The sequence below is a fragment of the Bubalus bubalis genome, chromosome X (assembly GCF_019923935.1).
Source record: "Bubalus bubalis isolate 160015118507 breed Murrah chromosome X, NDDB_SH_1, whole genome shotgun sequence".
Taxonomy (NCBI): domain Eukaryota; kingdom Metazoa; phylum Chordata; class Mammalia; order Artiodactyla; family Bovidae; genus Bubalus; species Bubalus bubalis.
Genome location: NC_059181.1, coordinates 17,621,519 through 17,645,308, shown reverse-complemented (window position 1 = coordinate 17,645,308; position 23,790 = coordinate 17,621,519). Strand labels below are relative to the sequence as shown.

Below are 23,790 nucleotides of genomic sequence, written 5' to 3'. Positions count from 1 at the left end.
CGACTATTTGTGACCCCATGAACCGCAGCACGCCAGGCCTCCCTGTCCATCATCAACTTCCGGAGTTTACACAAACTCATGTCCATTGAGTCGGTGATGCCTTCCAACCATCTCATCCTCTGTCGTCCCCTTCTCCTCCTGCCCTCAATCTTTCCCAGCATCAGGGTCTTTACAAATGAGTCAGCTCTTGGCATCAGGTGGCCAAAGTATTGGAGTTTCGGCTTCAACATCAGTCCTTCCAATGAATACTCAGGACTGATCTCCTTGCAGTCCAAGGGTCTCTCAAGAGTCTTCTCCAACATCACAGTTCAAAAGCATCAATTCTTCAGTGCTCAGCTTTCTTTACAGTCCAACTCTCACATCCATACATGACTACTGGAAAAACCATAGCCTTGACTAGATGGACCTTTGTTGACAAAGTAATGTCTCTGCTTTTTAATATGCTATCTATGTTGGTCATAACTTTCCTTCCAAGGAGTAAGCATCTTTTAATTTCATGGCTGCAGTCACCATCTGCAGTGATTTTGGAGCCCAGAAAAATAAAGTCAACCACTGTTTCCACTGTTTCTCCATCTATTTCCCATGAAGTTATGGGACCAGATGCCATGATCTGAGTTTTCTGAATGTTGAGCTTTAAGCCAACTTTTTGACTCTCCACTTTCACTTTGATCAAGAGGCTCTTTAGTTCTTCTTCACTTTCTGCCATAAGTGTGGTGTCATCTCCATATCTGAGGTTATTGATATTTCTCCCAGTAATCTTGATTCTATCTTGTGCTTCATCCAGCCCAGCATTTCTCATGATGTAATCTGCATATAAGTTAAATAAGCAGGGTAACAATATACAGCCTTGTCATACTCCTTTTCCTATTTGGAACCAGTCTGTTATTCCATGTCCAGTTCTAACTGTTGCTTCCTGACCTGCATACAGATATCTCAAGAGGTAGGTCAGGTGGTCTGGTATACCATCTCTTTCAGAATTTTCCAGTTTATTGTGATTCACACAGTCAAAGGCTTTGTCATAGTCAATAAAGCAGAAATAGATGTTTTTCCGGAACTCTCTTGCTTTTTTGATGATCCAGCGGATGTTGGCAATTTGATCTCTGGTTCCTCTGCCTTTTCTAAAACCAGCTTGAACATCTGGAAGTTCATGGTTCACGTATTACTGGGGCCTGACTTGGAGAATTTTGAGCATTACTTTACTAGCATGTAAGATGAGTGCAGTTGTGTGGTAGTTTGAGCATTCTTTGGCATTGCCTTTCTTTGGGATTGAAATGAAAACTGACCTTTCCCAGTCCTGTGGTCACTGCTGAGTTTTCCAAATTTGCTGGCATATTGAGTGCAGCAGTTTCACAGCATCATCTTTCAGGATTTTAAATAGCTCAACTGCAATTCCATCACCTCCACTAGCTTTGTTCATAGTGATACTTCCTAGTGCCCACTTGACTTCACATTCCAGGATGTCTGGCTCTAGGTGAGTGATCACACCATCAGGATTATCTGGGTTGTGAAGATCTTTTTTGTACAGTTCTTGTTTTATTCTTGCCACCTCTTCTTAGTATCTTCTTCTTCTGTTAGGTCCATACCGTTTCTGTCCTTTATTGTTCCCATCTTTGCATGAAATGTTCCCTTGGTATCTCTAATTTTCTTGAAGAGATCTCTAGTCTTACTCATTCTATTGTTTTCCTCTATTTCTTTGCACTGATCACTGAAGAAGAGTTTCTTGTCTCTTCTTGCTTTTCTTTGTAACTCTGCATTCAAATGGGATTATCTTTCCTTTTCTCCTTTGCTTTTTGCTTCTTTTCTTTTCACAGCTATTTGTAAGACCTCCTCAAACAGTTATTTTACTTTTTTGCATTTCTTTTTCTTGGGGATCGTCTTGCTCCCTGTCTCCTGTACAATGTCATAAACGTCTGTCAATAGTTCATCAGGCATTCTATCAGATCTAGTCCCTTAAATCTATTTCTCACTTGTACTGTGTAATCATACCTAAATCATTTGATTTAGGTCATACCTGAACAGTCTATTGGTTTTCCCCACTTTCTTCAATTTAAGTCTGAATTTGGCAATAAGGAGTTCATGATCTGAGCCACAGTCAGCTCCCAGTCTTGTTTTTGCTGACTGTATAGACCTTCTCCATCTTTGGCTGCAAAGAATATAATCAATCTGATTTTGGTTTGGGCCATGTGGTGATGTCCATGTGTAGAGTCTTATCTTGTGCTTTTGGAAGAGGGTGTTTGTGTTTTTAAATTTTTCCCTTGTAGTTGACATCTAATCTTACCACATTATGATCAGAAAAGATGCTTGCAATGATTTCAATTTGTTTGAACTTACCAAGGCTACATTTATGACCCAGGATGTGATCTATCCTGGAGAAGGTTCCGTGTGCACTTAAGAAAAAGGTGAAACTCATTTTTGGGGGGTGAAATGTCCTATAGATAGCAATTAGGTCTAACTGGTCCATTGAATCATTTAAAGTTTGTGTTTCCTTGCTAGTTTTCTGTTTAGTTGATCTATCCATAGGTGTGAGTTTGGTATTAAAATCTCCCACTATTATTGTGTTACTGTTAATTTCCCCTTTCATATTTATTAGCATTTGCCTTACATACTGCAATGCTTCTATGTTGGGTGCATATATATTTATAATTTTTGTATCTTCTTCTTGGATTGATCCTTTGATCTCTTTACATGGCCTTTATTTCAAAGACTATTTTATCTGATATGAGTATTGCTACTCCTGCTTTCTTTTGATCTCCATTTGCATGAAATATCTTTTTCCAGCCATTCACTTTCAGTCTGTATGTGTCCCTTGTTTTAAGGTGGGTCTCTTGTAGACAGCATATATAGGGGTCTTGTTTTTGTATCCATTCAGCCAGTCTTTGTCTTCTGGTTGGGACATTCAACCCATTTAAATTTAAGGTAATTATAGTATGATCCCATTACCATTTACTTTGTTGTTTTGAGTTCAAGTTTATAAACCTTTTCTCTGTTTCCTGTGTAGAGAAGATCCTTTAGCATTTGCTCAAGAGCTGGTTTGGTAGTGCTGAATTCTCTCAGCTTTTGCTTGTCTGTAAAGCTTTTGATTTCTCCTTCATATTTGAATGAGATCCTTGCTGGGTATAGTAATCTGGGTTGTATGTTTTTCTCTTTCATGACTTTAAGTATGTCCTGCCATTCCCTTCTGGCATGAAAAGTTTCCATTGAAAGATCAGCTGTTATCCTTTTGGGAATCCCCTTGTGTGTTACTTGTTGCTTTCCCTTGCTGCTTTTAGTATTTGTTCTTTGTGTTTGATCCTCATTAATTTGATTAATATGTGCCTTGGGGTGTTTTGCTTTGGGTTTATCCTGTTTGGGACCCTCTGGGTTTCTTGGAATTGGGTGGTTATTTCCTTCCCCATTTTAAGGAAGTTTTCAACTATTATCGCCTCAAGTATTTTCTCATGGCCTTTTTTTTTTTTTTTTGGTCTTCTTCTTCTGGGACTCCTATGATTCGAATGTTGGGGCATTTAACATTGTCCCAAAAGTCTCTGAGGTTGTCCTCATTTCTTTTCATTCGTTTTTCTTTTTTCCTGTCTGCTTCATATATTTCCACCATTCTATCTTGCACCTCACTTATCCTATTTTCTGCCTCAGTTACTCTACTGATGGTTCCCTCCAGAGTGCTTTTGATCTCAGTTATTGCATTATTCATTATTGATTGACACTTTTATTTCTTCTAGGTCCTTGTTAAACATTTCTTGCATCTTCTCAATCCTTGCCTTCAGTCTCTTTATCTTTATCTCCATTTTGTTTTCAAGATTTTGGATCATCTTTCCTATCATTATTCTGAATTCTTTCTCAGGTAGACTCCTTATCTCCTCCTCTTTTGTTTGGTTTGGTGGGCGTTTACCATGTTCCTTTACCTGCTGAATATTTCTCTGCCTTTTCATTTTGTTTAGATTGCTGTGTTTGGGGTGGCCTTTCTGTATGCTGGAAGTTTTGGTCCCTCTTTATTGTGGACGTTCCTCCCTGTGGGTGGGGTTGGACTAGTGGCTTGTCAAGATTTCCTGGTTAGGGAAGCTTTCGTCAGTGTTCTGGTGGGTGGAGCTGGATCTCTTCTCTCTGGAGTGCAATGAAGTGTCCAGTAGTGAGTTTTGAGGTGTCTATTGGTTTGGTGTGACTTTGGGCAGCCTGTATTTTAATGCTCAGGGCTATATTCCTGCATTGCTGGAGAATTAGCATGGTGTGTCTTGCTCTGGAACTTGTTGGCTCTTGGGTGGAGCTTTGTTTCAGTGCAGGTATGGAGTCAGGAGTTCTCTGGTTTTCTCAAGTTTTGTATTTAAGCCTCCTGCCCTTGGCTTTCAGTCTTATTCTTACAGTAGCCTCAAGACTTCTCCATCCATACAGCACTGATGATAAAACATCTAGCTTAATGGTGAAAAGATTCTCCACAGTGAGGGACACCCAGAGAGGTTCACAGACTTATATGGAGAAGAGAAGAGGGAGGAGGGAGACAGAGGTGACCAGGAGGAGAAGGGGGTCAGTCAAAAGAGGAGAGAGCAATCTGGCCAGTAATAAGTTCCCTAAGTGTTCTCCACAGCCCAGAACACACTTCACAGAGTTAAGTAGAGAAGTGAAGGGGGAGGGAGGAGATAGAGGTGACATGGGGGAGAAAAGGGAGAGTCAAAAGGGGAGAAATCAATCAAGCCAGTATTCACACCCCTAAGTAAAAATGGGTACTGAAGATTAGATTCTTAAAGGTACAAAATTGGTAACAAATACCAAAAAGCAAAGATTAAAAATCTAGAGTAGAGGTTGGATTCTCAGAAACACAATATTAAAGAAAAAAATCACAAAAATTATAATATATATATATATGGTTTGCTTTAAAAATAGGTTTTTTGCAAAGTAATAGTAGGTTTTAAAAATGAAAATTAAAGGAGTAATAAAGAACTTAAAAATAAAATAATTAAAAAAGGATAATTGTAAAAAATATATCTAGGAATTTCTCTGGAGCTGCTGCCGGCAGGGTGGGGTCAGTTCAGTTTCGGATAGTTCCCTGTTCCAGCTTATACTTCTTCTCAAGGTCTATAGGCCCCTTCCAATGCATAGTCAATGCTAACTACAGGGTTTTAATCTGCTGCACCTGTCACTTCCAGAGCGGCTTCCTCTTCTTTATTTCTTTTACCTTCCTCTGTTTGCAAGTCCTTTCAGTGTCTAATTTCCACCCTGACACAAGGGAGTGAAGGTGGTCACTTATTTCGGCTCACTTGTTCAGTTGTGTTGTGGAGAGGGAGGAGCACTGCAAACAAATTCATTGGCATGTGTGGGGAGTACGCATGGTGTATGGACCACATGGGGCTTGCCCCAACTCATGATGGCCTGTGCTTTCCCAGTCTACACTGCTCAGGCTCCAGGTTGCTCTGCAGGGGAACTGTCCAAAGTTGGCCCTGCATTTCATGCACTTCCCTGGTCTGAGCTGCTCAGGTTCAGGTTCTCGGGTACTCCACAAAGGCACAGACTCAGTTGGACCTGCGTTTTGTGCCCTTCCCAGGTCCAAGCAGCTCAGGCGACCAGGTGCTTGGCAAGCACACTGTCCTAGGTGGGCCATGTGTCTTAATCACCTCCCTGGTCCCGGCTGCTTGGTGTCCCATGTGTGCCAAAAGAGCAGTGTCTCAGGTGTGCTGTATGTCTCCTCTGGGGGGCTGATCTCAGGCTGCGACCCTCCTGGCAGATGCCAATCATCCAGGATCCCAGGAAGATGTGGTTAGCAAGTAGGAGCCTGCTCACAGTTTGGTGGAGGATGCCATCTCTGGGGCCGAGATTGCCCCTCATCTTCCACCTCTGGCTGTCGCCCACCTGCCTCTCTGCCTCAGGCAGGGTGAGGGGCCAGTCCACAGCTAGCTAGCTCTCCTTTGGTGTTCACTCAGTCCTTTGTTCTGTGAAGTGGCCAGACTGTGCCTTAGGTTAGAGCTTTCACAGGAAAATTCTCTCTCTCTCTGGCTATCCCACAGTTTGGGTTGCTATCTCACCTTAGCTCCCTCAGATTGTCCTCAGGGCATTCAGGCCCAGTCCTTACCCTAAGCATGCAACCCACGTCTCTCCTGCTTGCTGTGGCAGATGTGAGTGTCTAGGCTATTTCTCCGCTGGGAGTTGTGGTTAAGGCACATATTCTGTGGAATTTTTTTCCCCTCCCACTTATGTTTCCCTCTGCAATTCCAAAACTCCCCACAGGCCTGGTAAGAGGGTTTCCTGGTGATTGGAAACTTCTCCTCCTTCACGACTCCCTCCCCAGGATGGGTCTCCTTCCCTAACTCTTCAGTCTCTCTTTTTATCTGTTACATTTTGTCCTACCTCCTTTTGAAGAGAATGGGCTGCCTTTCTGGGTGCCTGGTGTCCTCCGCCAGCGTTCAGAAGTTGTTTTGTGGAAGTTGCTCAGCATTCAAATGATATTTTGATGAATTTGTGGGGAAGAAAGTGGTCTCCTCTTTCTATTCCTCCACCATCTTAGGACCGCCCCACCTCTTACTTTTAAATATTTATTTAATCAGCTGAGCTGGGTCTTAGTTGTGGTACACAGGGTATTTAGTTGAGGCATGTGGGATCTAGTGCCCTGACCAGGGATTGAACCCGGCCCCCCTGTGTTGGGAGCTCAGAGTCTTAGCCTCTGGACCAGCAGGGAATGCTGCAGCATCCTACTTTAAAAAAAAAATGTTATTTATTTTTAGCTGTGCTGGGTCTTTGTTGCTATGCGGGCTTTTCCCTGGTTGTAGGGAGTTGGGGGCTACTCTCTAGTTTCTGTGCTTGAACTTCTCACTGTGGTGGCTTCTCTTGTTGGGAAGCATGGGCACTAGGCACTTGGGCTGCAGTAGTTGTGCACAGGCTTAGTTGCTCCACAGCATGTGGGATCTTCCCAGATCGGGGATGAACCCATGTCTCCTGCATTGGCAGGCAGATTTTAACCACTGCACCACCAAGGAAGTCATTCCCCTCCCTCTTCCTGCCAACCTCCTACTTAAAAAAAAAAAAAAAAAGACTAAAAACAACCTGTTTAGTAAATTTTCAGGAGTCTGAGCTCTGAGGTCAGCGTCTGTGGTGTCATTCTCCCAAAGGCATCTTGGCTTCAGATACTGGTTGGGCTCATGGGTCTGGCGACCAGGGCAGGTCTGGCAGCTGAAAACAGGCTTGGCCTCTGGTGCTCTGCCCTCACTTACTCACCCAGGGTCCCCGAGCCCTGGCAGCCAAGCAGAGCAGTGCCAGGTGGGTCAGGTACAGCTATGGGGCCTCTGAGGTCCGAGTGGAGCGTGCGGTGGAGGCAGCTGGCTGTCCTGTCACTGTGACTGCTGCTGTCTTGTTTGCCCGTGCAGGGCAGTCATGGTGTCAGGTGAGGCCTGGCCACGGTCATGGGGACAGGATGGGACCTCAGACAGCTCACAGCAACAGCCCCCTTCCTCACCTCTGCTTCACTTCGTGGCTTGTGGCTGCTGGCATCTCTCTGGGCTGGGAGGGTGTATAAAGCACCAGCCCCCTTGCTCAAGGTCAGCTGAGACCCCAAGCTCTGGGGTCACACACCATTGCTGCCGCCATGCAGGTTTTCCCACTTCTGTGAGGGAGGGCCTGTGAAGGCCTGTGGGTGATGGGGGGTTTGGGGGTATTGTGGGCTGGCCCAGGATCCAGCTTTTTGAGGGGAGGGGAGGGAGAAGCTTTGACCTGCTCAGGCTTCCAGGGGATTCAAGGCCCTGCACTGGTGGGAGGTGCAGGTGAGAAGCCCCTGCAAGTTTCTGGGTCTCCACTGTATTTCAGTTGAAACCCCTCTGCCTGCATCACCCCTAACTCTCTCTCACTCCTGTGGCCCCAGCCACAAGTCATGGAAGATGGAGAGTTTATGTGGCTTCCCTTCCTGTAGGGAAACCAGGCAGACAAACGTGTTCCTTTAGGAAAGCATGAAAAAACAAGAAAATAACAGTGGGTGGTTATTACTGACATGGTTCATGTAGAGACACTTCACAAGCCTGGAACAGGGAGGGAACTGAGGGCCATTGCCCCCAGTCCTGGAGTTACCACCTCCCACCCCACCCCACCCCACCCCCACCCCATAGCCCACTCACTCCTTGGTGTCTTCTGGTGACCGAGTGGACTTCTGAACCCATTCTGGAAGGATCAGGACAGAGCAGAGTTCATTCATAGAGGGAAGGGTGTGGTCAACTCCTAAGAACACCATTGCCTCCACTCTGTGTTGGAACTCAGTTCTGGGTCTAAGCAAGCGTGGCTTCCTGGTGCAGTCACCACCTTCACTCACCTGGGGGGATGGACTTTGTGTCCACCTTGTCCCCACGTGAAGCCTGATCACCCCTGGGGGCTGTGCTGTGTGCATCTGCTCTGCTCACAGCGCACCCTATGGTCCATCAGACTTCACTCATAAAAGGGAAGTGTAAGGATGAACTATTCCATAGTTAAGAATTTCAAGGTCGTGACAGCACTGACCAAAGCACGTGGGCACAGGTACAAGACCCGTGCATTAGAGAAGCCACTGTGTGGGCTTCAAGGACCCTCCGGGTGGGGGGTGGGATGGGGTCTGGACAGGTGTTTCCTGCACACGTGGCTCCAGGCTCTGTTGTCCACAGGGTGGATGACTGTCGGCACTGCCTGTCTGTGTGGAGGGGCTCTGGGGCTGCCCAGCTCAGTAAGAACGGCAATGGTGGGAAGGGAGGTCATGCTCCCTTAGCATCCCTGACCTCACATGTCCTCAACAGGGCAGCTAAGTGCCTAAACAGCCCCTTCCTCGTCTAGCTCTGAAGACCTGGAAGATATGGGGGCTGAAGGACATGTGGAAAACACAATTCTGTAAAGCAACTATCCTTCAATTAAAAATTTTTTAAAAATTAAAGGAAAAAACACAAATAACAGCAACAGCGGGGCTTGCGTTCTCAGCCAGCCTCTGCCAGATTCTGCCTGTGCTTATGCAACAGACCAAAACGCTGGTGCTCCCACCCTGTATCACAGATGAGAATAGAGACACAGAGAGGTTGAGCATCTTGCCCCATGTCACACAGATGCTGAGGGCAGAGCTGAGAACTGGACCCCTGTGGTCGAGTCTGGAGTCCAGATGCTGTGATGACCCTGATGAAGTGGCAAAGACAGAGTGAGGGAGACCAGATGGCCCAGGCTGAGTGAGGCACATGCACATGCACACATACACATGCACGTGGCCTTCACTTTTGAGGCTACAGAAGTCAGAGGAAGACAGAGAGCAACCAGGAGAGGCCAAAGTAGAGTCTAGGTCTATAAGGAGGAGAGGCCACACCTCCCAGGAAGCCAGAGTTTTCTCTTCCCTGATGAGTCTGTCTCAAATCCTAGATTCCTCTCCCTGGACCCTGGAAGTGACTGTCCAGTAACCTAACTGAGTTGGCTCCAGAATAATGCCTTCCCAGTGGTTCACTATCACTGGACCCCACTGCTGTCGGTAATAAGGGGGGAGTGAGTACGTAGTCTGGGCGTCAGATTTGTTTGGAGACAAAATTTATTAGAAGAAGTACAAAAAAACGTGAAGGCAATTGGCATGAATATCTACAGAACACTTAAGAAACCATCTGCTGTTTATCTACCTCCTCTCCTGTCATGAAAGTGGAATGTCTGTTTAATCAATTCTGTGTTCATCACACTGCTTCTGTAAAATATTTGCTTATGTGTTTATTTACATGGCTGCACTGTGTCTTAGTTGCTGCATGTGGGAGGTAGTTCCCAAATCAGGTTCTGAACATGGCTCTATGCATTGGAGTAGTAGCCACTGGACCACCTGGGAAGTCTCTCCTCATACTCTTGGCGACAGTAACGGATCATAAACCTGCTCTGAGGCCCCCTTAGAGTTGAGGCATGGGGTGGCTGCAGTAATCCTCCTGTGGCTAGGATGTGGTTTATTGGTCATGACTCACTCACACTCCATGCAAACAGGGCTTCTCCCCTGTGTGTGTCCTTTGGTGTCTGACGAGATTGAACATCACACTGAAGCTTCGCCCACACTCCCTGCAAACATAGGGCTTCTCCCCTGTGTGTGTCCTTTGGTGTTTGACGAGATTGCACATAACACTGAAGCTTCGCCCACACTCCCTGCAAACATAGGGCTTCTCCCCTGTGTGTGTCCTCTGGTGTGTGATGAGAACTGACTTCATACTGAAGCTTTGCCCACAATCACTGCAAACATAGGGCTTCTCCCCTGTGTGTATCCTCTTATGTTTGTTGAGATTTGACTTCTCACGGAAGTTTTGCCCACACTCCCCACAAACATAAGGCTTCTCCCCTGTGTGTATCCTCTGGTGTGCGGTGAGATAATTCTTCACACTGAAGCTTCGCCCACACTCCCCACAAACATAGGGCTTCTCCCCTGTGTGTGTCCTCTCATGTTTGGTGAGATCTGACCTCCAATTGAAGCTTTTCCCACACTCCTTGCAAACATAGGGCTTCTCCCCTGTGTGTATCTTCTCATGTGTGATTACACTTGACCTATCCTTGGAGCCTTGCTCATGCTCTCCATACTTGACTCTTATAATCCCTGAGACCCCTGCCTCCATGAATAATTTGCCTGTGTCCTCTGGATTCAGTTTCTGGCTTGTGCTGGGCTCTTCTGTAATTCTCTCATGCACCCCAGAAGCCCCCATTTGTCCTTTGGGTATGTAGGAAGAGGCCATTGAAATCCTCTTCAGCCTTATGCAAAGTTTGGGGCCTTTCAGCAAAGGATGGGGCCTTTCCTTGGCCTCTCGACCCTCTGGTTTGTCAGTTGGGCTGTGTGGATGAGAATATCGCTGCTGCTGATTTTGATTGCCTGGGCAGGGATCCTCTGGTTGGAGGTGGTCTCCTATAGATGGCCTCAGGAGGATCTGAGAGGGGTGATTGCGTTGGACATGTTGGCTGACGAATTTCTGACTGGAGGACAGAGAGCAGGAGGCACGTTGGTGGATCTTGGGCTTTGGTTCTGCTGAAAGAGGAAGCTTTTAGTCAGGTAGCTGGTTTGCCATGGTAAAGCCTGCCCCAGTAATCATCTTAGTGTTGACGGTGCACGATTTGTCTCCCATCAAGTGTGTCTTTACAGTCCACTTTTCCATTCCATTCTTATTCTCTACATCTACAGAAATCCAGGAAGCTTGCATCAAGGACCTTTTCTACATACCACCCAGCCTAGGGACATTTCAGTAGCATCAGAGGCAGCGTCTCTCCTGATAGAGGTGGATCTGCAGGGACCTTTCCCTGCGTGTAAGTATCTGAAAAGTCGTGTCACAGTGGCCACAGGTATTTTACCCTACTGAGAGATAAGACTCTTGATGACTTAGGTGGAATCTTCCTGAATGGCTCCCTGTGAGGGGAAAGGGTCTATTAAGTTAGGGGCACCTGGCCTGGAGCTCTCTGCATATGGGAGGCAGCACAGGGGGTGGTTAGAACAGGCGTGAGTAAAGCTGAATTTGATGCTTCTTGTTCAAAGAGCAGCCTTTCAAAGAAACCACTCTGCAGGAGGTGGGTTTGAGACTGGATGAGACCAAGAGGCCCAGGTCCTACTGACTAGAGGTCTCTGGCTCCTGCTGCCCCACTTGGTTCATAAATTGCTCCTCTCTGTTTTCTATACATCATAAAATAAAGACATGTCCTTTCTCAAGCCTCACCAATATTCATACCTCTTATTTCACACAGTCTTAGTCCATTAAACATGCACTACGAAGTCCTGCTTAAAAATACATCTCCAGCCAGACTCTTCACACTGTCACTCCCAAGCATCTTTACCCAGGCCACTCTCCCCTCATGTCTGGCAATGAACTGACCTCTGAGGGGACTCCCCACTGCTGTCTCTTCCCAAAAATTAACCGAAGCATCATCTTAGCACAGAGAACATGCCGCTTGGAGCTGATAGCCACATGGTTGTTCTGTGTCACCCAGGAAGACCCCTAGGGCCTGCACATGGACATGGGTGCTGAGGCTTCTGTGTTCCATCCAGCCTCCTTCCTCTCCCTCTGTGCTTCCTCCTGCGACCACTGACATGGCCTCTCTTCCCGGCCCTGAGGCTGAGCACTGGCTGCTCCCCTGCCTGGAATCCTGGAATCCACAGGTGTTATCTCTGCAGAGACCCTGCCCCACCATCCTCCGCCACACCCCACTCTCTGTTCATGCTGATCCGAGGCACTTTTCATGCACTGGTTTTCCTCAGAGCACCAGCCCCTGTCTGGTATGAAGCCCATGCTGCCCCAAGGCAGTGGTTCTATCTGTTTCAGTGCGTGTAGCCCTGTCTGGCACAAAGTATAAATTCACATGACAACAAACTGAAACAGTAACTGAATGCAAATCACTGTATGCATGTCACTTAGAAATGTGGAGGAAATAAGGAAGAAACTGGTAAAGGTGAGAGAGCTGGTAGGTGCTAAAAAACTTGCTTTTTGCTTCTAAGCCTTTCAGCAGAAGGTGATGTTACATATTTTTTGCATGAAATATTGAAAATTAGAACTAATATCTTTAATATAAATATTTTTCCTAACAGTCTTATGAAATGAATCAAATTCTGAGGCATTTTAATTGCAACTTGACTGACTTTAGACTGGATTGGACTCTGCTTCAGAATCAGACCAGGGAAGCTCCCAGGATGGGGTGGAGTGCTGGAATAGGGGTGGCACTCACCTCTCCGGGCCGAGAGCTTGCTCTTCCCCCTGTTGCCCTGCTTGATGCCGAGTTCCTTGCCATACTCGTCCCCATACCAGACCAGAAGCTCACAGCCCGGCCTGACCACCTGGCAGGTTCGGTAGAAGATCTGCCCATGATACTGCAAGGCCACCAGGTTCTGCTCCTCATCATCCCGGGCACAGTTCACATACCTGGGGTCAAGGCCAGGAAAGGGAAAGAAACCACAGGTGAGGAGACCCTTCCACTATTGGACCACGCCCAGCTCCTTGCCTTCAGGCTCTGAGGCCGCCATGGTTCCCACCGCCCCTCATGCGGACCTTCTGTTCACACCTTAGACCTGGCTGTGTGAATTCCTATTTCCAGATCCTGTTTCCGGTCCTCTTCCTGGCTGGAATGCTTTTCTCTCCTTACCTAATTAGCCATTGTCCAGAGCCCAGTTCCAGACTTGTCTCCACCTGGACTGTCCGTAAGACTGGTGACCTCCAGCTCCTCTAAACTCTAAATTAAGTTCTCTTTCATTCCACAGGACTTGGTACTCCTAGGCTAGCATGCACCCCTCAGCACTCACCCTAACCTGCCTTCTCTCCAGAGGCTTTTCTCCAATCTCCCGACATGTATCCAGGGTCCTATTCACTTGCCCACTCTCTCCCATGGAAACATGGGGAGTGCTCTGACATAGCTTGAGACAGAGAACAGTAATAGTTTATTCACTTTCTGCCTGCCCTGATGAAAGTAGAGGCCCTCAGAGAATGGCCATGCTCACAGCCATCCTGCTCCCCATTCCTTCTCAGGCCTCAGGGCCCACTTCCCACTGGAACCGAGCCTGGGGAGGTTGTTGCCCACACAGACTCAAGGTCTCCCATGTTAGGTTATCCTGGTGCTATGCAATTATTCAAAAATAGAAAAAGTAAGGTTACTATTCCTAAAATCAATTGGTTAATGTCTGTCTTCAGTATGTTCTCCAAAAGGACATGGGTTGTGTGATCTGCTTCAGTAATGAAGTTCACTGTCTAAACTGGGACATAGAGTGTTTGGTAAGTGTCAATTAAGTGAGTTAAAATGTCCCTGGTGAATCTAGACTCCTCAAGTTGTTTTCAAGTACCTCAGTTTTGTTGAGCATATAGACATATTTTGAGGGCACATGCTATATTTTTCTTTCTTTCTTTCTAATGTCTTTTGAAATGAAAGAGCATGATATGGAGGGAAAAGAGGCAAGAAGATGTGAAAGCTACCGAGGGAGATGCGCTGAGAAGGAAAGGGGTGTGGGCTTGAGGGAGGAGCGACATCTACAAACTGCAGGCTCACTGCACCCACCTCATCCAGTTGGCCAAAGACGTGTCTTTTCCATCCACATACTCGTAGCTGTTTCTCCCTTTGGTGACCTGAGTGTCAGAAAAGAGATACAAGCTTTCTTCTCTCTTTTACTTTATTTTATTTTATTTTTTTGGTAGTAAGTAATAGAAGAACTTTCCCCCTGCTGGCATTGGTGCTCTTCAGCCTGCATGGATTCAACTGCCAGTCGGACCACACAGTAAGCTCCTTAGTAATCATTTCAAGTCTGAGTCTATTGGCACATTGAAGGCAAGGGCTCCACAAGTGAAGGGTCATTTCTGTATGCCTGTACCACTGTCTCCCACCTCTCCTCTGATCTTTAGATAGAAGTCTTGTGTGCCTGTACCACTGCCTCCCACCTTCCTCTGACCTTTGGATAGAAGTCCTGTGTTCATGCCCAGTGCACACAGGACACAGGGCTGACTGTGTCATTGCCGACCATGTCATCACCATCCGTGTCCTTGCATGTAGACATGAAGTACACCCCCACAACACACAAACGATTAGAGCCAGAGGACAGGGAAAGAGGGCTATTTCTCACCATCCAGCAGTATCCACTGTGGGAGTCCTCTTCATTGTATATGATCTGACCCTCGTAGGGGCCAAAATGCAGGCCCAGTGGCAGATCGGATGCCTCGTTCCACACTCCAAGCCCAGCCTTAGGGATGCCCGATGGCCTGATACTTAACCCAGGGGGCAGAGTGAGGGCTGAGCGGTTGGCATGCCCCTTTTCCACTGCAGAGTCCTTTACAAAGGTTGGGGGCCCATGGGCAGCACAGCTGTCGATGAAGAAGTTCTGACATTCCTCACAATCTGGAGGTGAGAGCAACAGGGATGAGGGGAGGTATAGTGATGTTGCTGGTCGTAAAGACCTTCAGAAAGAGCTGGGGCACTCACGGCCTTTGGCCTTGATCCTGTACCCCAAGTCCTAGAGGAAGGGGATGATTGGGGGACCAAATGGTGAGGTGAGGTTATTGTACCAAGGTCTCATAACCCCTTCTCCATGAGTGGGCCAGCAGGGTCACTCACACAGGTAGTTGTCATCCTGGGGCTCGCTGACCTCTTGGTACACATGGCCCTTTCTTTCTCGTACACTGTACCTCTTCACTTTGGTCTCCTTTCTTCTGAGTTCTAACATAGAGAACAGAAGCTAAGCAAGGCTGGTGGGGTCTGGAGAATTAGTCCCTGTTTTATCAGAAAGGGTGAGATCTCCTAGTTGTCCATCTATACAGTTTGTTAAAACTTTTTCACATTTACTTTTCAAACTTTTACTTTTGTATTTTTATGTTTTAATGATACATTATCTATTGGCCATGCTGCATGGTTTGTGGGATCTTAGTTCCCTGACCAGGAATGGAACCCACACCTCCTGCAGTGGAAGTGTGGAGTCATAACCACTTAACCACCAGGAAGTCCCTTCTCTGTACTTTGTTTCTTCTCCCTTTAACTACTGGTTCAGGACACTGAGGCTCCACACTGACCACAGATGCCCAGTTCAGTGTTAGCTTCCTGCACTTCCCGTTAGTAGGTTTAACTTCCCAACCTTCTTACTCAGGAAATAGTTCACTGACACATCTACTCAGAAAATACATGTTAAGGGCATGACATGTAAAGCATTGAGCAGAGGTCTGTGTATAAATACTAACAAAGTGTGGTCCCTATCATCACAGCTAGATTTATTGAACTACTTGCAGGTGTCAGCACTTTTGCATTTCATGTAATGCTTCCAAACACCGTATGAGTTATGTATCTGTATCTTCACTTTACAGATGAGCAATCAGGACCTCAGAAAATGTATAAGATTTTCCCAAGGTCCCAGTGCTAACTTTACGTCTCAGATCAGTCCAGCTTAAACCCATGCCTACCCAAATCCATACCCCACACCTAGGCCATACTTATTAGCTTTTCTACAGGGATTAGAGGAACTAATTAGAGGAACTCCCCAAACTTTATCTTACCGACTTTGTGTCTGGGGTGCTTTCCAGGGGTCCTCGCTTCTCTGGGAGGGGGCACTGGCTTCTGAGCCTGTTTGGAGGCACTTTTCTTCAGCAATTTTGCTGCTCCCGGCAATTTCTTCAAACTAGATACCTTATTTAATGGTCCTCTGGACAATCTCTTCCATGTGAGCAAAAGACAACATGTATTTCTTTAGTTCTTTAGGACTGTATGAAGTGTTTTTACATGCATGACTTTAGTTAATACTTTGACAATTCTTGGAAATACCTGGGGGAGGGGGGCTCTGAACACTGGAGTGTAAAAAAAGGACCTAAGTGGGTAGTGAATCAAAACTAGAATTCATATCTTAAGATTCTTTCCCTTCAACTTTCTGCATAAAAGTGAGAGCAACGCAGGGAGAATAGCTTGAGGTCAGGGAAAGAAGAGGGTAAGGGCTCATAGAGAAATCCGTGAGGTTTTCTACTAATTAGTGGACCTTTGATGGACGAGGAAGTATGGAAAATTACAGAGGGGACAAAACACATCTGGAAAATAAGGTGACAAAGCAGTGAGATTGAGAGGAGAAAAGATGATCCGCAGAAACACATTCAGACAATAAAGAAAATGAGCTGAAAGTTGCGGGTTGCCATGTCCTAGAGACAATGTTTGGAATTTAAGTAGCTGGCCTCATCAATTCTCCTTGAAGAAGGCTGTATGACTAGTGGGTTCTCCTCAGTTTCCTGATCTATAAATTGGTATACATGCTGATTCTTAATGTTATAGTGGACATGAAGTTTAATAACATTCAACAAATCGTTGTGTGAGCTCTTTAATACAGTATGAATGTGAGCGTACATCCCTGCCATCAATATATCCCCTTGACTGCTTCTATATTTGAAGTCTAGCTCACAAATACCATCCTCAGTATTCCTTGACCTTCTTATTCCTAGATGAATGTTTAATGTGGAGTCACTCATTCCCAAAACATTCAGAGGGCCCTTAGGGGCTTTGAGCTGGGCCTGGACATCTGAGAATTAACGGGTATGGGCTACGCTCTCAAAGCTCACAAAACAGGGGCAGGCTAAACAAATGATTCCAAACAGGAGAGTTGTCTAATCAGAGCTCAGAGGAAGGACTTGTTGCTTCCTCCTACAAGAATAAGCATTTGAAATCATGTCCAGATGATGAGTTTCTACTCAAAAGCTAGTATCCTATGTGAAGTCCTTCAGTTATTTTCTTATTTGTTGTTTTTGAGTCATAAACCTGAAGCTTGTCAGAGCTGCAAGTTACTTCCTCTTATTGGAGTAGGAGTCTCTGAGGTAGGGATCATGTCACCTTCTTCATCCTGGACCGTCCACTCTACAAACTGTCCAACATGTCCTTCAGCTTCTTCATCTTGGACCGTCCACTCTACAAACTGCCCAACATGTCCTTAAGCTTCCCTTAGTCAGATATCCCTCACTAGCACAGCACAAAAGAACTGAGGTTGAAAACATCTCTCAGATGAATGAAGAAACTTTATAGAACTATGGAAGTTCTAACCACTTTGTAAGGGGTTTAGAGAAGGGGCTTTGCATTAGATTGTACCACCAGTGATACTGTGATCCCACGAATATAATCAAACATTTTTTTAACCTCAGTTTCTTGATCTATAATGGTGATAGCTATATACCTACTTACAGGTACTGTAGGATTGTTTTAAGGTTTAAGTAAGTTTATTCACATAAAATGCTTAAAGTCTGAAATATTGTGAAAATAATGTAACAATAGAACAGCCTACTATATTTTCTGTTCTTACTAACTATAAAGATGGTAATGATATCAGACATTGTGCTAAAGATTCAGGACAGGAAGGCAGCAGTCTCCAGGATCTCTGTGTTTCCTCCTATTCTCACCTGTGACTGGATCTGTGAGGAGGATTCTTTTGTCAACAGGATTTGGGAGACACTCACCTTCTGGTGTTTACTGGGCTCCCCTCTGAAGGCCATCCCAGAAGGTTTACCTAAAAAATGATGAGAATCAGAGTTTTGGTTGATAAATGTTTCCAAACTCTGGGCATTCTAATTAAGGACACAAAATTCTGAGCCAGAGAGTGACAAGGACAAGGATTACCAAAGGAGGAATGGAAAGTGATTTCTGTATCATCAACTCCTATGCTTCCACTGGGAGCATAACATAATTTTATTAAAATTTAAAAAATATGAAACTTCATCTGTGCTTCATCTGATGCCTGTAAAGTATCTAATAAATTTACTAGACTTTCATGACAAAAGTACTTAACAAAGTAAAAATAGAAGGAAGTGACTGCAATATAATAAAGGTCATATATGAAAAGTCTGTCTCTAACATCATAGTCATCAATGAAAAGCTGAAAACTTCTAAGATCAAGAGGAAAAAGGCAAGGATGCCCATTCTCAATACTTCTATTAAATATAATATTAGAAGTCCTAGCCAGGGCATTAGATTAGAAAAGGAAACAAAAGGCTTCCAGTTGGAAAGAAAGAAGTAAAATTATGTCTGTTCACAGAGGACATGATTTTATGTGCAGAAAATTTTTTAAATTACACACACACACACACACACACAAAACCTGCACAGAAAGTTGCATGGTACAAAATCAACATTCAAATATCTTTCCATGCATGAACAACAACCATTCCAAAAAAGAAAATAAGAAAACAATCCTATTTGTGTTTTATTTTTTAAACCTATAGTCAAGAGCTAAGTGAATTTATAGTCTAGGGTATGTTTAATTGCCTTTCATTAAGGATGTTTAGCAAAAATAATTCTTTTTACAAAGAATGATAAATTTTAAACATAAAACACTGGAAAACCTATACCTTCACCTTCATTCAGGCTCATGTCAATACTCAGCCACAACCACTTTAGAATGCTGAAAATTATGTTTTCTTTGCTAATGGCTGAGATTCAGTTGAGACCTAAGCCCAGGCTGGTTTCTTGAAGACACCTCTAAATCCTTCTGGCCCCTCACCTTGTTGCCTTGGTGTCCATTCTTCATCAGAATCCTCAGTGTCATCTACCTGGGGTTTGAGGACCTGCCTGCGGTGATGCATGAAACCTGGTTGAGTGGCTCTGAAAACCTGGAAAGAAGCAAAATATATGTTCTAAGAAGGAGGCACAAAGCACAGAAGCGATGGAAAGTGTCACAAAGTCAGGGAAATCAGTAGGATGGGCTGGAAGAATGTAGAACAAGGCAAGATGTGAGCTCTGCACTGACAGGGTCAACCCCACTTTGGTACAAAACAATAAAAATTCCCTCCAGGTTAGTCTCCACACAAAAGGGACTGTGAGCAGAAGAAGCCACCTAAGAGAGGGCCAAGTAAACACTAAGGGTGAAAACCTGTTTCATGTTTCCCAGGCTCACAGGCACCCAGCACTTCGTGTTACCTATAGCAATCAGCGCTTCATAGTTCCTTTTCACATTCCTATATCGGATTTTTTCCCATTCTCCCATCTCTGCTCATTCTTCCTTGGTGAAGTATATGGAAATGTCTTTGAAAGCATCTTTGGCTTAAGGAAAATAGTAGATTCCATCAGTGACTTACTAATATATGTCAGACCTTAGAGCTGACTTCTCCTCCACCTTTTGTGCAGGGAGTAGCCTGAAGCTACTGGATGGTCTCTGTGAGACAGGGATGAAGACTTTCCCTCCTGCTTGTGTCCTGCTTAACTGAACAAACACTGAGCATTTTCCTAACTCTCCCTGGACACAGAGCAGTTGATGATGCTAGTGTCCTGTTTTGTCCCACTCCTCTCCACCATCTCAGACAGGACCAGGCATTCCCATCCTGTGTACATTCACAGAGAAGTTCACTCAGCTGCCCAGGCAAGCAGTTTGTGATCCTTCAGGGACCAGCACCATGTCCTTCCTATAGAGCTGGCTTAGAGCCCAGCTTTGCCACCTCTGCCTCTCACCATGGGCTTCCACTCTGTTCTCCCAGCATCTCCCTCAGTGCTGTTCTCTGGAGACCTGTTTGGGCTCATGGCCATGGGACTGCCTCAATGCCAAGGTGCCTGTGGGAGAAGAAGATGCTGAGATAGCCCAGACCACTGTCCAGAGCCTTGTCTGTCTTCCTTAGGTGGAGTGTCCAGGGCACGAAGGTGTGGGGAAAGTCGGAGTGAGGGTGTTGGTGAGAGGGACGGATCCTGACCAGCTATGACAGGCCAGCCTAATGTGAACTAGATTTGGTTTCTATGGTTCCCCTACAATTCAGCCCCTCTGAGGAAAGGCACTGGGAGGGACGTGTCTGTGGGTAACAGAGGGAGTCCTGAGGAGACCTAGAAGCCCATAACTGCCGGGCTGAGGTCAGGCTGAAATCAGGGCTCTGTTCCAGTACACGAGAGGGAATATTTCTCCAAGAAGTGTTTTGAGGATCTCCGCCTGGGAATTCAGAAAAATCTGGGCATGACATGGGTTCTCCGTTTAAGAGACAAGCTGCTCTGCTTGAGGAGATCTGCGACACGGGGGCTGAAGGAACTGGGATCCTCAGACAGAGGAGACTTGGGATGTTTTGGCTGATGTAGAATGTGCGGGGTGAGAGAACTTGGGATCTTTGAGGCTGAGGAAATTGGAAGTTTCTTATTAAGGGGCTTTAGGTCTCTGACAGGCAGGACAGTGGGAGTCTTGAGGACGAAGAGTTTTAAGAGCTCCCAGGCTGAGGTATTCAGGGTCGCCGAGGTTAAGGAAATTTGGTCTCTCTGCGGGTGCTATTTTGAGGGTGCCTCAGCCTGAGGGGCGGAGAAGGCAATGGCACCCCACTCCAGTACTCTTGCCTGGAAAATCCCATGGACAGAGGAGCCTGGTGGGCTGCAGTCCATGGGGTCGCTAAGAGTCGGACATGACTGAGAGACTTCACTTTGACTTTTCACTTTCATGCATTGGAGAAGGAAATGGAAACCCACTACAGTGTTCTTGCCTAGAGAATCCTAGGGACGGGGGAGCCTGGTGGACTGCAGTCTCTGGGGTCACACAGAGTCGGACACGACTGAGGTGATGCAGCAGCAGGCTGAAGGGAACTGGGGTTACTCTAGGTATTTGAGGGTCACAGCACTAGGGGATTTGGTGTTTCTGGGGGTGAAGGGACTTGTAGTCCCTGAAGCTGATGAGATGCAAGCTCCCTTCAAGTTAGGACCCAGGTTCTTCAAAGCTGACGGGATTTGGGGCCTCTCACCCCGGAATATGAAGCCGTCAGGGTAAGGGTTTGTGAGGGTTGTGCAGGGTGTGTTCCAGTAAGTCTCCCAGCTGTCCTGCGGCGCTGCCAACCCTGGTCCTAGGCTCGTTCAGAGCTCGATGGCATGGAGTCCTCCCGCGTTGAAGCGAAGTGAAGGGCGAGCAGCTGGCCTGTACCCTGTCAGGCACAAGCGACCAATCGGCGTTGTGACGGAGGCAGTCCTGCCAATAGGCGCTGGAAGGGTGTGGAGAGAGAAGGAGGCCCCACCCAACCGCTCAGGGATTGGCTGCTCAGGGGGCATTTCTGTCAAGAAGCCTCCAGCGCACAGGCGCATTTTTGGCCATTTTCTTTGTTTTCAGGCATTGCCTCTTAGGCCTGTATCCTCAAGTGGGCGGGATGTCCTCAGGCTGGATGTTTCCTTCCAGTGCCCTCAACTAGAATCTCAGCTCCACCAGATGGCAGTCGTGCTCCCGGACTTTCTCCTAGGCCCACCTGTGCCCTACCTTGTCAAATCCAGTTTTGACAAGATCTCCTATGGGGTGAGTACCGAATTATTCAGGGGAAAACGGTGTAATTAACTAAATTCTGATGAGACACAAGATAAACAACGTATGGTCAAAGATTTAAATGAAACGCATGGAATAGGTATGTTAGAAAAAACTTGGAGGATTTTTAACCTCAAAGTAGAAGTGGCACTGATGAGTAATCTGTGTATTTAATGTAGGTATCAAAAGCCTTCAGAAATGAGATATAAATAAAACCTCAAAATCTTGCAAGTGTTTTCTGTAAAACGAGGCATCGAACTGGAGGACAATGGATCCACAGAGCTGAGTCTGCTTGACACCTACTAGCTTCACAAGATAAAATAGGGACACTGTTTCTGGCCGTTAGGTAGATTTGCTCACAGAAAAATAAGGTGATTTCCATGTATTGGAAGCAAGACGACTGACTGTAGAATTAGTATCTAGTGGTGGTTGGGACTCTGGATGGAGAAACGTTACCAGAAAAGTGAGTTTACATCTTGGTGGGTGTTGAGCCAGAAGATACAACCCAGCCAAAGCTCATGGGAAGGAAAAGTGTATTACTTGCAGAACTATGGAGAACACCATGCAGCTTTCCAGAGCAGTGTCTCTCTAAACCACAAAGGTGGGGAAGCTTTAATCTATGGGAACAGGCATGTTCAAGCTTCCATGGTAGCTCAGACGGTAAGCAATCTGCCCACAGCAGAAGACCTGGGTTCAATCCCTAGGTGGGGAAGATCCCCAGAGGAGGGCATGGCAAAGCACTTCAGTATTCTTGCCTGGAGAATCCCATAGACAGAGGAGCCTGGTGGTCCATGAGGTTGCAAAGAGTCAGACATGAGTGAGTGACTAACACTGTAAATTTACAGACATGTTCATTAAGGGTCTTGGGCTGTGGCAGACTCCAAGCTTCAGTTGATTGAAGTCTTGAGGGTCAGAACCAGCCACCATCAGCATTCTTTACATTTCAGCTGGTCTGGTACAGATATAGATATCTATTCTTCTTCATATTCTTTCCCCTTATCAGTTCAGTTCAGTCGCTCAGTTGTGTGTGACTCTGTGATGCCATGTACCACAGTATGGCAGGCTTCCCTGTCCATTAATAACTGCTAGAGTTTGCTCAACTCATGTCCACCGAGTCGGTGATGCCATCCAACCATCTCATCCTCTGTCATCCCTTCTCCTCCCACCTTCAATCTTTCCCAGCATCAGGATCTTTTCCAGTGAGTCAGTTCTTCGCATCAGGTGGCCAAAGTATCGGAGCTTCAGCTTCAGCATCAGTCCTTCCAATGAATCTTCAGGACTGATTTCCTTTAGAATGGACTGGATGGATCTCCTTGCTGTCCAAGGGATTCTCAAGAGTCTTCTCCAACACCACAGTTCAAAGGTATCAGTTCTTCAGCACTCAGCTTTCTTTATAGTCCAACTCTCACATCCATACATGACTACTGGGAAAACCCATAGCTTTGACTAGACGGACCTTTGTTGACAAAGTAATGATTCTGCTTTTTAATATGCTGTCTAGGTTGGTCAGAGCTTTTCTTCCAAGGAGCAAGCATCTTTGAATTTCATGGCTGCAGTCACCATCTGCAGTGATTTTGGAGCCCAAGAAAATAAAATCTGTTAGTTTCCATTGTTTCCCCATCTATTTCCCATGAAGTGATGGGACCAGATGCCATGATCTTCGTTTTCTGAATGTTGAGCTTTAAGCCAACTTTTTCACTCTCCACTTTCACTTTCATCAAGAGGCTTTTTAGTTCTTCACTTTCTGCCATAAGGGTGGTGTCATCTGCATATCTGAGGTTATTGATATATCTATAGAGGAAGTCAAACCATAAAAATAAAACCTGTTTTTCTTCCATCACTTCTATCAGAGTCTTTTCCCTTGCTGGGTGTCACAGTCCACCTCATCTCTCTAGGATGCCCTCCAAAACTGTGCTGATCTCTGGACTTGATTTAGGGGCAGCTCAGATTCTAATCTGGTCCGACTCCTATGTGTTCTTGCCTCCAATGTTCACAGCTATCAGAACCAGTGCATTTTCTTTTTTTGGGAGCTTTCAATGTCCTTTTATATATTCCATAGACACAGAGTCTGCCTAGTTGATGGTGTAGACTTAATCTGCAGGTTTTACAGGGTCTTCTTCCTTAGCAACACTGCCCCTGGGTTTCAATTGTGG

At 45.8% G+C, this 23,790-nt stretch overlaps 1 protein-coding gene across 1 annotated transcript in view; it reads right to left on the bottom strand.

Moving 5' to 3' along the window:
• Nucleotides 1-19,905, bottom strand: part of LOC112582310 (histone-lysine N-methyltransferase PRDM9-like) — a 60,034-nt gene extending 40,129 nt beyond the window's left edge. Inside the window, 11 exon segments of the mRNA XM_044937392.2 lie at nucleotides 1,056-1,098; nucleotides 9,913-10,945; nucleotides 12,631-12,824; nucleotides 13,948-14,015; nucleotides 14,507-14,778; nucleotides 14,995-15,096; nucleotides 15,924-16,080; nucleotides 17,853-17,902; nucleotides 18,893-18,993; nucleotides 19,299-19,425; nucleotides 19,830-19,905. Of these exon segments, the coding sequence (XP_044793327.2) occupies nucleotides 1,056-1,098; nucleotides 9,913-10,945; nucleotides 12,631-12,824; nucleotides 13,948-14,015; nucleotides 14,507-14,778; nucleotides 14,995-15,096; nucleotides 15,924-16,080; nucleotides 17,853-17,902; nucleotides 18,893-18,993; nucleotides 19,299-19,425; nucleotides 19,830-19,905 (2,223 nt within the window).
• Between the last annotated feature and the right edge of the window lie 3,885 nt (nucleotides 19,906-23,790).